The sequence below is a fragment of the Suillus fuscotomentosus genome (assembly GCF_016647785.1).
Source record: "Suillus fuscotomentosus strain FC203 chromosome Unknown F5891scaffold_9, whole genome shotgun sequence".
In the NCBI taxonomy this organism is placed as follows: Eukaryota; Fungi; Basidiomycota; class Agaricomycetes; order Boletales; family Suillaceae; genus Suillus; species Suillus fuscotomentosus.
The window spans coordinates 404,978-417,424 of NW_024539521.1; the positions used below are offsets into that span (position 1 = coordinate 404,978).

The window sequence follows — 12,447 nt, forward strand, 5'->3', positions numbered from 1 at the left end:
GGTAATTCGTACGATTCAAAGTTCAATGGAGAATGAAAAATAAAGAACTTGTAAAATCGTACCAGATAAAAACAATGCAGCAGGAACCACACCGATATGAATGAACATCCTCTGCTCGAGTGGCACTTTCGTCTTTACCGCGTGTGCCCATGCCGCCTTCGTACAGTCCATGAAGCAACCATCCTTCAAATCTTTGAACATATTCTCGTACAACGCTTTGGCAACGTATTTGATAATCGCTGCTAAATAGGGTCGAAATTGTTGTAGGCCTCTAGTACAGATGTAGGACTGCCGCTCAGCTGCAGTGACCCAGTTCCAGGCTGTCATAATGCGGTATGGAAAGCCCCTGAGTAGGGTGTCTCGATGCCAATCTGAGGTTATCTGCAGCGAGTGATAGGTCGGTAAGGTTGTGTTGCACTTGGAAACGAGACAGGTAGATTTTCTGAAGCCGTACATAGCTTACATGTCAGGGTGCTGTGAAGGCAAAGCCTTTAATGATTCCCGGCACAGATTAACGGCCTCCACAGCATCCTCATTTACCCGAGTTTGCGTGCTTGCGGAAGAGGGAAGTGGTGAAGTCGATGTCTTGAAAATCATTGCAGGTTCCATCGGTAAAAGCTGGCAACAGGAGCCAGCCGTCACTCACATCAGACAGTGCGCCATCCTCATTGTCGCAAGTATATACAATAACGGCCTTCAGCGCGATGGAAGGTGTACATCACGAACAGGGGGGAAAGTTATATCTACAAGATATTAGTAGATGTGCATGAATGAGGAGTAAACGTTCACTTACCAAAAGTTTTATCTCCGTGATCAGATAGCTCATTCCACGACGTTTGAATGACTTCTCCACTACCATGAGACGGGAGTGGGGATATGGGGGGTGAGGGGACAAGCGGTTGAGGTTCAAGTCGTGCTGAACAGTTGTTCGGTACGATAGACTTAATTACATTAGGCGCTGAGAAAGGGAGCCTGTACTAAAAGAAGTACGTGGCCATGGCAGTTATCAGGGAACGTGGTGCGCCAAGGGACAGCCGCATTGCGTGATAGTCGGTACTTCTGAACTGTTATCACCGAGTCCAACTAGTACTCATTTAGCACACAAGGTAAGATGTGAAATCCAGCCTGAGGAGGTAATGCAAAACGATTTAGACGGTTTGCGAGAACGAAAACACGATAAGTCGGTGATAGCCGAAAGCGTTGGCTGACAAAGCGAACGCGAATAAGGGGTACGCTCGCCTTTGTCTGAGTAAGGCTAGGATTAGTCATCGCTCGAGATCTCGTCGTACGCTCCCGGCGTCTCGCTCATGCTCAATCTAATTGATTTTCCCCTGACAAGAGAGCGAGGTTCTCATCTAGTAACTCTGGCGATAGGATGACCATGCGATAATGGGTTAGACAACGATTGACCCTGGTATTAGAAATGGAAAAGCAATGATCAGTGTCTAGATGGGCCTCGGCACACATTGTTTTCTCGCCAAGTCCCCTTGTTGGTAAACTTATTGTCCATTGTCATCTACATATTGTAAGAACGGAGTGATTGTCAAATGGGTATCGACGCCGTTTGTGCATGCTGAAAAAGTAAACTAAGGTTTATATGCTGCCAAAAATGCGTACAGAGTGTGGATGGTCATGCAGATTGAAAGGTACTGAATTTAAAATGAATGCAGGGCAGAGGCGATCGCGGTATAGACGGAGAACTCTTCCGGGAGTTGCAGAAATGCAGAAAAGGCATCATGTTCCTGGAGAAGCCGAATGTCGAAGTATGCGCGGAAATGGAATATGCGAGTGTGCGAAGGGGAATCACTACCAGGCAGCCAGAATACTATACCTGATGCCGAATAGCACACAGGCCACGGCGACACCACATATAAGTGAGATATTTCTAGACCTGGGATTTGAATATAAGCGTTTCGAATCTAAACATGAATCAGCCATCATAACAAACAGGAACGAAGTGAAGCCCTCACCAGGGGAATTGGATATTAAGGGGGGAGTGAGCATCATATTCCGAGGATTTAGCTTTGAATGTGATACAAAGTCGCGGTGCCGGTTGAGGTCTAGAGCAAGCTGGAGCGCGCACAATATCTCATCATCCGAGGAGCCTTCGGAGGGTCTTTCAGAGATGGGAATGATGCAAAGCTCGTCTTCTAGTTTCCATGCTCTCGTTTTTGAAGGAGCGACGCAGCATTGGAAGTGTCGCAGGACCTTCCAGACTAAAGCATCAACCTCCTTGGCACTGGCACGCGATGTTAGCATCGCCTCTATTTCACGCGTATAGAGCGAGGGTGAGGTAGTTGACAGATATGTTGCGGCAACTTGACGCAAGTGAAATATGAAGTAGGGCGGCGGATCATAGTCAGCTAATGGGGAGCGGATTTTGGCATCGACGCATGCATCGGAGTTCCACCGATCACGAGCACGAGCGATCTCTGGCCGCTGGTGCCCTCCGATTTTGGCGCACCAGCAACCGCCAGTGACCCTTATTTCAGGCCAGTCTGACACGTTTGGACCGTAGACGCGAAGATTATAGGCTTTACAGCTATCACAAAGGTCATCGAGGGCGCTCTGTAAGCTGTGATTGAGCGATCCGAGTAAAGAGGCGGAAAGTGTGAGATGTAGATGGGTGAGGATACGAAAGCGGATCTCGATGGGCAGCATGAGAGGTAGACATGACATTGTAGTGAGTTCTGGAGATACATATGCAAGGACAGCATGTATGAGTGACAGTCGAGTGACTCGTAAGCAACTGGGAGGGGACTCCATGGGAGATCAAGTCAAGTCGTGCAAGTGGTGGTGGGTGAATATAAACCCAGGGGAACAATTGTGATTGCGAGTTGAAATGCGGCGTTCGGTGTGCGGATATAAAGCCTCGAGGAAGGGACATGAGGTGAAGTATTTGAATGGACGCAAAACAAATATCCAATGAAAGCATCATATCTCCTTCTTCGAGATGCGACATCGTAGAAGCGCCACACACACGGTCACAAGACAATACTTGCACTGTGTGAAGTTCCCACCCAATCGTAAGACGGTGTTTTGAACTAGACACATAATGTGCCAGTCAGAGGGAGAACAAGGAGGAACCACTGGCTACATCATACTTCGGGCGAAAGGGATTCGAAGACACAGATCAGCAACTGGAAATACCTTGCTTCTCCGAGTCTATCATGGAGGAGACCTGACGACCACGAACTAAAAGACTCGCCAGTCAGAACTTTTGGGGCGCATTTCAATCGACTATTCTGGATTAGCTTGAGGAGTCATGCAGCCAGGAGATTAAAATCAGCTTCTGTTGTAGTGAGTTGGTTGTCTAGTAAAGTGATGGAAGTTTCTTCAGAGAAGAGAATAACCGCAGCACCGTGCCTTCAAGCCGATACATCCCCATTTGTAACCCTAACCTCAATCTAGGTTTCGGCCTCCCGAACACAACGGTCAGCGCTTAACGTTCTCGTCTCACGACACCATCCGTTCGAATGATTCTCCTTCGTCCACCGACAGGCAGAGTGCTTAGGCTAGGGACCCTGTCACGTCCGATGTCTTCGGTTCCTACCCTGCCACTTCACCCGCCATCATTAGCCGAGCAAAGCGCTACCTTCGATGCTCGCGTTCAAGACGTCTCCGCTTTCTTTTCTTCCCCCCGATTTGCTTCTATCACCCGTCCCTATACCGCTCATGATGTAGCACTAAAGCAGGGTTCCGCGCCTGTTCTTCCCCTGCCATCGACACTCCTTGCTAACAAGCTCTTCGCCTTATTCACCGAGGCAGCTTCTAATGGTCAACCTGTGCCCACCATGGGTGCTATTGACCCCGTTCAAATGACCCAAATGGCAAGGCATCAACAAGTCGTATACGTTTCTGGTTGGGCTGCAAGCTCAGTGCTAACTACGGGCAATAATGAAGTTGGTCCTGATTTCGGGTAATGACCGCCGGATCATGTGCATGTTCGCGCTCTTCTCATCTACATCGTATTAGAGATTACCCTTATACAACCGTACCAAACCAAGTTCACCGTCTCTTCCGTGCGCAGCAACTTCATGACCGGAAGCATTACGATGAACGTATGTCCGCATTGCTAGAAAAGCGTGCAGAGATTTCGTACATCGACTATTTACGACCAATCGTTGCGGACGGTGATACTGGGTAAAGACGGCACCTTACTTGGTCTTCATATGTAACTCACAACGTCTTAGCCATGGAGGGACCTCTGCCGTTATGAAACTCACAAAGCTCTTCGCGGAGTCAGGTGCTTCAGCCGTACATTTCGAGGACCAACTTCACGGCGGAAAGAAATGCGGACACCTTGCAGGGAAAGTTATTGTTCCCCCAAGCACACATGTATCACGGCTTGTTGCGGCCCGTTTCCAACTTGACATGCTTCTATCTCCGATGTTGCTTATTGGCCGCACTGATGCTGAAAGTGGCAAGCTCCTTTCCACCAGCATTGATCCTGTTGATCACCCGTAAGTCCTAATTATAGAACCAAGTATCGATCTAAAACACTTCACCTTAGATATATCCTCGGTACTACGACGCAGGGGCAACCTCTCAGTGAAGCTCTTGCGCGAGCCACAAACAGTGCGGATGCTGCCAGAATCGAGAATGAATGGGATTCATCAAACGAATTAATCACTTTCGATCAAGGCACGTATTCCTCAGCGTCTTTTGTTCGCCGTATTGAGCATGTGGCATAGCCATTGAACGAGTGCTATTGTCTAGCAGTAGTTCGAACCCACGCGGCGTGTTCGAGCAGTACAAGAAGGCAGTGGCCGGTAAATCAAACTTTCAAGCACGTCAGATTGCTCGGGAGGCTGTTGGCCAGGATATTAACTGGAACTGGGACCGTGAGTACGATTGTCAACGCCTCGAGGTCTTCACTAATCTTTGGCAGTCCCTCGCACACCTGAAGGCTTCTATCGAACTACTGGTGGCCTTCAGGCAGCCATCGACCGTGCCCTTGTGTATGCACCATACGCAGACTTGCTGTGGCTGGAAACCGGTAAGCCAGACTTAGCGGAGGCCAGAACCTTTGCGAGAAAGATCCGGGAGAAATACCCTGGCAAATGGTTTGTATACAATCTAAGTCCCAGCTTCAACTGGTCGCAGGCAGGGTTTAGCGGTACGTTACTCCCCAACAGTAATGTTCTTCGTCTGAGAGTGCAAACGGCTTGAGCAGACGCAGATCTCAAGAACTTTATATGGGAACTCGGAAAAGAAGGGTGCGATACATAGCATTTCACCTTGGATGTGATTGCCTCATTGATGAACCTAGATTTGTTTTGCCACTAATTTCCCTTGCTGGGCTGCACACTAATGCTGCTGCTACCGGTACGTTTCCTCCTGAATGCTAACACCGCGACGCTTACTGGATGTCCACCCAGCCGAGCTTGCTGCACGATTTAAGGATGACGGCATGCTTGCTTATGTGGAACTTGTGCAACGCAAGGAGAAGGAAATCGGCTGTGATGTTCTCACCCATCAAAAGTGGTTAGTGTCCTTTCCAAGTTCTGCCCCCGATATGTTGTTCACGTTTACGATACAGGAGCGGAGCCAACTACCTTGATTCGATAATCCAGACTGTATCTGCGGGATCGTCAAGCACGTCTGCCATTGGGAAAGACTCGACGGAACATAATTTTTGATCCTTGACCGATCAGTACTGTGCAGACACAAGGATATATACCAATTGGACGTTCTACTTGTGGCACTAGTGTGCTAGCCCCATACCAGCCCCGAGGCATCAATAGTGATATTTGATTACATGGCAATGTCGTTTCCGCTTGAAGAGCTTACGCGACATGCAGATCGCTGATGACTTGGCCGCAACTTTGTGCCAAGTACACATCCGTTCAACGCCGCTCTGACTCAGATGAGTGTTCCAGACAAACACTCATATGGCACGCTTGAAAGATGCTGTGAATCGATACTACTAACCTGGAATTATCCAATGTCGAATTCTGCAAAGAACCACGCAATAGGGTACTCGGCCATGAAAAATCGAGGAACATTAAGAAGCGACCCTGCTGTTATTATGCAATGAGAGACCATCAGCGGCCAAGTACCGCGATGCCGCCTGCTCTGAGTCTCGGGTTATACATATTTTCCGGGGCATATCTTGCAACAATAGTATTTGATGATCCCATTGGAGCTGGGATGGAGAACAGTGCCCCTGAAATGGTGTACCTATCTGCTAGTGTGTGCCTTCTCGGATATCGTTTCTGATGCTAACTTGATGGTTGCTACAAGGACTTTACAAGAAAGATGTGCTCACGCAGTCAGGTTGCCTTGAAAGCTTGACTCGGCACGCTTGCAGAGATATACATGCGTTCCTGCACTGAGCTTTGAATAATCTGAAGCATTAGGCTTTCAAAATTTCAGCTGCTGCAAGCATCATGTATTGCTTAGCATATATCTATGCGAGACTTGTCCAGTCGTGGCTTCGCCCAAGTGAATCCAATTGTATGCAATGAAAGTAATAATAAGATATGGTAATGAAGCAAAGCGATGACATGTAATGTAAAGATGTGGGAAAGCAAAAAGTAAGAGCAATGATGCAACGACCGCAACAGTGAGATCAAAAAAGTAAACCCTACCTGCCAAAAACGAAGGTCAATCTTGATCAAGTGTTTGATAGGGATAAGACAAGTTCGGGTATAGGCGGGGCGAGGAGGACACTAGCTCATACTGTGCCGATTCAAAACTGCTATCTACTTTGGAATGGCGAGGAGGAGCAGGAGATACGGAACCTGAGGGTGGCAGAGGTGAAGACATCTGCTGTAAGGACGACGATGTTCGCGAGTGCGTCCTAGATGGGAGGGCAAAATCTTGAGATGACGTCGAAAGATTCGATGAGGCTCCCATTTTAGATCGTCCAACAGACCTTCTTCGCTCAAAAATACCACTGCCCGTTCGTGCGTGATTTGAAGGCAGATATTGCTCAGCAAGTTTCGGGGTTGGGGGTATCCCAGCATCCAAGACGCTCGGCCTCCGAGGCTTTATGGTCTCGTTAGACACAGGTCTTTCAGTATCTCGCCTTGGTTCTGAAGGAGCACTGGAAGAGGCTGTGGAGCCTGATACTGATTTCCAGGTCTTGAGAATCGATTTACGAACGCTGGTCTTCTCCGACGAAGGAGTTGTTGGAGACGATGGTCGTGTGGGTGTTCGTGGCATAGTTGTTACAGGCACAGGGGGCAGTCCTTTTTGCAGCGGTGGAGGCGGCCCGAGTTGATCATGCAACGATGAAGAAGGCGGTACAAATCCCTGGAACGAAGTTCGATTTGGCGTGGGAGGTTGTTGAGCCGACACTGACGCAGACTTGCTTCTACGCCAAAGTCTCTTGAAAGTCTTGACGCTGACGAGTGGAGTAGAGGTTTTTGCAGTCACAGCATCCATCGAGAAACTCTCTGAATCAGCAGAGAATCGGCTAGAGGGTGTTGTAGAAGCAACAGAACCCTCATCCACAGATGACAAAGATGGTCTGGATTCGACAGGAATACTGGTGAATTTCCCAGTTGCAGGATCCCAATAAGTCGGGGGGGAGTGTGCCTCTGACTCGAGATAGGAGGGGTATCGACCAAAAGGATCAGGAGACAACGGAATGGGGGAGTCAGTCGCCGTATCCGATAGCCTTCTAAATGAAGGGGGCAAGGGTGTTGGGTACGTGGACGGCTCCAAATCTCGTTTGCGAATCTTGGTCTCTGTGGAGAGAGTATTGGGTGATGAAGACCGCGAGGGTGGAGCGAATGATTTTGGGGCACCTGTTGACACACCGTTGATAGCAAGCTGAGGTGGTGACGGACTGAGATTTGAAGGCCGATGTGATTGGGAGCTTGGAGATTGTGATGAATTATTAGTGATAGATGAGTAGGAGATAGCAGGCCACGATTTGTCGCTTGCATCGGCATGATAGATAGAGTTTCTGAGGCTTTCTTAAGCCGAAGAACTATGGGCAGTTGAAATTGAACTCACCCTGTCGCCTGAAAGTCACGTGTACGATCAACCGATAATTTCGAAGTTCCTTCCGCATGAAGTGCGAGGAGCGACTTCGTTCGGGCATGAGTTATCGTAATATCTTGGTCCAAGTCATCCGTTTTGATGTGTCTCGGAGAAAACTGTGCCAAAGTCTAGTTTCCCAGATGTCAGAATCACGAGATGAGCACATGCATTACTTGCATACCCGTTCAATCTCGTCAAGTTTGGCTCTCATGAGATATTGGCTTCTGCGTTGATCATTTGGATCATTCTCATCGTACTACAAACAGAGTTAGTTCATTGGCAAGCCATAGGACTGACAGCGGAAACGCACTTCTTCGTCTTCATCTCCCAGATCTAAACCAAGATTAAGGTCCTCAAAAACTGCGCCGCCGCGCTTTTCTTCAGGACTCCGTGATCGCACATATTCTTGGTCCATGTCCAGAGAGAGTTCATCATCATCACCTGTCTCATCCTCGACCGGCGTCCCTCTTGAACTTGCATGCTCATAAGGCAGATTCGTACTGTCATCCCTACTGGAGGATGATAGGATCGGGCTCGGGCCAGTATGCAGGACGAGGCTATTTCTTGTGTCGTTGGGAGCAAGGACTAAAGGATGGGGAGGTGATTTCTTAGCACTTCCTGCGGGGGATGACGACAGTTGCTGCGAGCTCGGTGAAGATGGTATCGACAAGGTCAACGTAGGCTTTGACATCCTGCGCATAATATCCCAAACCTCTTGGGCATCATCCACCTCATCTCCCGCTTGTTCCTGTTCAGGCATAGCAGCAATTGAGGATACATCCAATGCAAGCTCGACTATATTTGGATTGACCTCGAGCTGATTGCCCTGCGATTCAGCGCGCATCTCAGCCCAGGTGTCTGCATCACTGCCGAAGATGTCCGCAAGAGGATCATGATGACAGATGTCAGTCTCGCATGTAGTTATGTTCTCATCAACTTCTTTATCCGTAGGATCTGGCAGGGGAATATACCCGCCATGGCCACCTTCCTCCGTTGTTGTGTCTTCTTCAATCGCTTCGCCCGTGGAATCTGACAGGGAAACATATCCACCAGTACCGCTCTCCTCCATTGCTGTGTCTTCTTCAACTGCTTCGTCCGTGGAATCTGACAGGGGAGTATACCCACCAGCGCCGTTCTCCTCCATTATTGTGCCTTCTTCAATCGGTTCATCCCTCGAATCCGACAGGGGAGCATAAACACCACCAGCGCCGTTCTCCTCCATTGTTGTGCCTTCTTCAATTGGTTCGTCCATCGAATCTGACAGGGGAGCATACCCACTAGTGCCGCTCTCCTTCATTGCTGTGTCTTCTTCAACTGCTTCGTCCGTAGAATCTGACAGGGGAGTATACCCACTAGTGCCGCTCTCCTCCATTGTCGTACCTTCTTCAATTGGTTCGTCCATCGAATCTGACAGGGGAGCATACCCACTAGTGCCGCTCTCCTCCATTGTCGTGCCTTCTTCAATTGGTTCGTCCATCGAATCTGACAGGGGAGCATACCCACTAGTGCCGCTCTCCTCCATTGTCGTGCCTTCTTCAATTGGTTCGTCCATCGAATCTGACAGGGGAGCATACCCACTAGTGCCGCTCTTCTCCATTGTTGTGCCTTCTTCAATTGCTTCGGTGGAACCCGGCAAAGGAGCATACCCACCAGTGCCGCCCTCCTCCATGATTGTGTCTTCTTCAATTGCTTCATCCGTAGAGTCCGACAGGGGAGCAGTGACACCCTCCTCTCTTATTGTATCTTCTTCGAGTGGTTCGTCCGTAGGATCTGGCAGGGGAGCATACCAACCAGTGCCACCCTCCTCCCTTGAAGACAGTGACGCAGTAAAGCTGGGCACAGAGCTTGCATTCTGCATCCTCTCCACTAATTTTAAATCGAACGGCACACGTTTCTCATCCCCATCTCCTTCCGCATGTGGTTGAGAATGTGATTGATTACTTTGACGACTCTCGGCACGTTTAGCATGGGTCATTCGACGGCCACGCAACCATGGCTCGTACCACGTTGCTCTCCGTCGATCAATATCGAACTCTACTTTCGCAAGTATAGGTATTATGGAGGGTGAATTAAGACCTGGGAGGCCGATGCCAAGTATTTCGTGATCAGAAGAACGGGAGGTATCTGGGGTATCTGGTTCCGAGTGTGTCAGTGATGAGGATGATAGAGGGGTAGATTTAGAGTGAGACCGAAGATCGGATACTGAAGACGTGGTAGACGAAGGAGTAATTGGGTATGTGATAGGTTGCGGTTGCGGCGTTTCCGTCCGCGTGGGGGTGACCAAAGGGCGTAAGTTGGGCTGTCCCGTTGAGTCTAGTCCTAGGCCCAGACCGAAAGGACTAGAGCCTTGTCCCCGCGAAAGTGCGAGAGATTCTTCACGCTCAGCTTTCAGAACCCGACCCCAGATATGTTTCCAGATTTCTTCGGAGATGCGTGGACCTGGTTCCTCTGCGTCCTCGTTTCCTGAATTAGGGGTGGCATAAGGCATTGGACTGTTCTGGCGGCTCTGTGGGGAAGTGGTAATAAGGTACAGGATGAGGCCGATTGTGCTAGGTAATGCATATTCTTTGGCAATTGCATTAAGTTGCGCATGCAGCGAGGGCTGCAGGGAGACGAGGGTGCCGCGTCGGAACTGTGTGTGATATCCTGATGCATTAGGAGGAGGCGCAGGCTCCAATGGGTCGGACGCATCGAAGTCGTGAAGGAGGTGAAGAGGTGGTATGACATGGAGCAGGAACTTGGACTGAGATGAAGACGCAAATGATCCAACATGATGAGTAGATGCAGTAGACGGTGTCGTCACGCGCCAGGGAAGATCAGTATGACTTATGGTGGGAGATGCACCAGGAAAGGAAGCAGACAAGTATGAAGATGAAGAATTAGGTCCTGCGGGAGAAGGCATAGAGACTCCCAGGGCATTAGCGATCTTCGCAAGACGATGCGGGGGTAAAGGTGCACGAGGCGGAGCCCACTGCCCCGGCTGAAGACTATATGGGTTTCCAGAGACACGAGAATGTTCTGTTGTCATGACTTTTGACTGACAAGAAGTGGTGTCGACTGGTTAGACCTCCTGGCCAGGCAGCTCAGCACGAGGCAAGGAGAGTAAATTGGTCCTTGGCTGTCACACTGAGCGGTGTTGGAATCAGCAACGTTAACCTAAGTGATTGTGTTCTGAACCCATCATCATACGCAGGGTCAGCAAGGCGGTCTTGGAGTTCAAAAATATATGAACGAACATTGGCGTGATTATTCCAGGAAATTTCATAAAATAAGAGTCCTCTGTGGTCCTCGCTCGAGGTCAAGGCCAGTCGTACCTTAGGCCTTAAAGCAAACTTTAAGACTCGGAGGGTACACTACATGGGGCACGCTTAAAGCTTTGCAAACTTTCCGTTGACGACTGTGAGAAACAATTTCTACTTGGAGATCCTTTTGTATTCAGCGTTTGCGAAGTTGACTATATGCTCAATGCCGACAAGGGCAAGATCTTCTATAGTATATACAAGGCCGCATAGCATCCACAATAACATCTCAGCGATACATTGCATTATCCCCCATTCTTAAAGATACTTAAGAGCGGGCCTCGCTTGTGCTCGCTCAATTCAACGTGAACTGCACGCTAACAATAATCCATCCAAGCCAAAAATACAGGTGCAGGTCATTCCAGCGTATCAGCACTAGCCGGTAACTATTGTTTGTGGATATTCATTTAATCGAAACTGACTTGGTAACATTTGGACAGGACAGCATGCACCTGCAACTCACTCAATCATGATGTCACAAGGCAATATTCAACTGGCGATACCAGCGCACCAGTAAAAGACTCTTCGTTGGGAAGCAGAGGTTCTACATGGCAGCCGTGATTTTTTATACCATCTACTCGATTGTGACCAATGAGAATGACCAGTATGGCTCCCAGAACAATCCCACGTCCACAGCTATGCGTGACTGTGTCGCGTACGCCCACACTCATATGCCAGTGGCGAAGAAACTATATGCAGAAGCAAGATAGGCTGATACTACTTCTATCCAATGCTCGTCTTCCTCCGCCACAGCAGCCGCCGCATCGCCATCCCCTAACATCAGGGTCATCCTCGTCCCTAACCAGCCGCTCACATGGATCATTTGACTGCTCTTCTGGAAGGGAGACGGCCGTTTTCCCGTAGAATGGACCGGTGGTATGGTTTTGACTTCTTCTGTGCTGATGCTTTTAGGGGCACGCTCAGACGGAGCAACGAAGCGCACATTAACTTAGCTCTGTTACGCTGTACCTGAAGCCTGAGTACGATCTTAATCTTGGTTTAGTAGTAAGCTGTATTCTTCTCGATTGGACGCATAAATTTGCGTATGCAAGAAAGTCGTCATCAAATTCCAAAAGCACTCCGTTCGAGCGATGGAAGTGCGAACAGTGCCACGATGGACGTCCAGCAAGTTATCTGTTACGGTGCTCAAATT

At 49.1% G+C, this 12,447-nt stretch overlaps 4 protein-coding genes across 4 annotated transcripts; 1 reads left to right on the plus strand and 3 right to left on the minus strand.

Moving 5' to 3' along the window:
* Positions 1 to 15: 15 nt before the first annotated feature.
* F5891DRAFT_976805 (uncharacterized protein) lies at positions 16 to 859 on the minus strand (the record flags this gene model as incomplete). Its single annotated transcript, XM_041376650.1, has 4 exons — positions 16 to 442; positions 464 to 618; positions 647 to 694; positions 794 to 859. 4 exons carry the CDS (start codon positions 857 to 859, stop codon positions 16 to 18), a joined length of 696 nt encoding a protein of 231 aa, XP_041230173.1.
* Positions 860 to 1,655: 796 nt separating this feature from the next.
* F5891DRAFT_1184020 (uncharacterized protein) lies at positions 1,656 to 2,679 on the minus strand (the record flags this gene model as incomplete). The annotated part of the gene is made up of 2 exons (XM_041366383.1): positions 1,656 to 1,891; positions 1,971 to 2,679. The coding sequence occupies 2 exons, from the start codon at positions 2,677 to 2,679 to the stop codon at positions 1,656 to 1,658; spliced, it is 945 nt and encodes a 314-aa protein (XP_041230174.1).
* Positions 2,680 to 3,536: 857 nt separating this feature from the next.
* On the plus strand, positions 3,537 to 5,642 carry F5891DRAFT_1126403 (isocitrate lyase and phosphorylmutase; the record flags this gene model as incomplete). The annotated part of the gene is made up of 10 exons (XM_041364087.1): positions 3,537 to 3,919; positions 3,976 to 4,143; positions 4,194 to 4,463; positions 4,514 to 4,644; positions 4,695 to 4,844; positions 4,892 to 5,119; positions 5,177 to 5,219; positions 5,273 to 5,328; positions 5,382 to 5,487; positions 5,543 to 5,642. 10 exons carry the CDS (start codon positions 3,537 to 3,539, stop codon positions 5,640 to 5,642), a joined length of 1,635 nt encoding a protein of 544 aa, XP_041230175.1.
* Positions 5,643 to 6,372: 730 nt separating this feature from the next.
* On the minus strand, positions 6,373 to 11,438 carry F5891DRAFT_1103542 (uncharacterized protein). Its single transcript, XM_041363614.1, has 6 exons — positions 11,232 to 11,438; positions 9,719 to 11,166; positions 8,306 to 8,905; positions 8,177 to 8,251; positions 7,969 to 8,123; positions 6,373 to 7,918 (listed from the first exon to the last, which is right to left on the minus strand). The coding sequence occupies exons 2-6, from the start codon at positions 11,021 to 11,023 to the stop codon at positions 6,610 to 6,612; spliced, it is 3,444 nt and encodes a 1,147-aa protein (XP_041230176.1). The 5' UTR covers positions 11,024 to 11,166; positions 11,232 to 11,438; the 3' UTR covers positions 6,373 to 6,609.
* Between the last annotated feature and the right edge of the window lie 1,009 nt (positions 11,439 to 12,447).

Coding starts and splice junctions, on each gene's coding strand:
- F5891DRAFT_1103542 (XM_041363614.1), bottom strand. CDS start 11,023: ATGACAACAGAACATTCTCGTGTCTCTGGAAACCCATATAGTCTTCAG. Junction 8,124..8,176: donor AACTTGACGAGATTGAACGG/GTATGCAAGTAA, acceptor CTGGGAAACTAG/ACTTTGGCACAGTTTTCTCC. Junction 7,919..7,968: donor CGTGACTTTCAGGCGACAGG/GTGAGTTCAATT, acceptor AGAAAGCCTCAG/AAACTCTATCTATCATGCCG.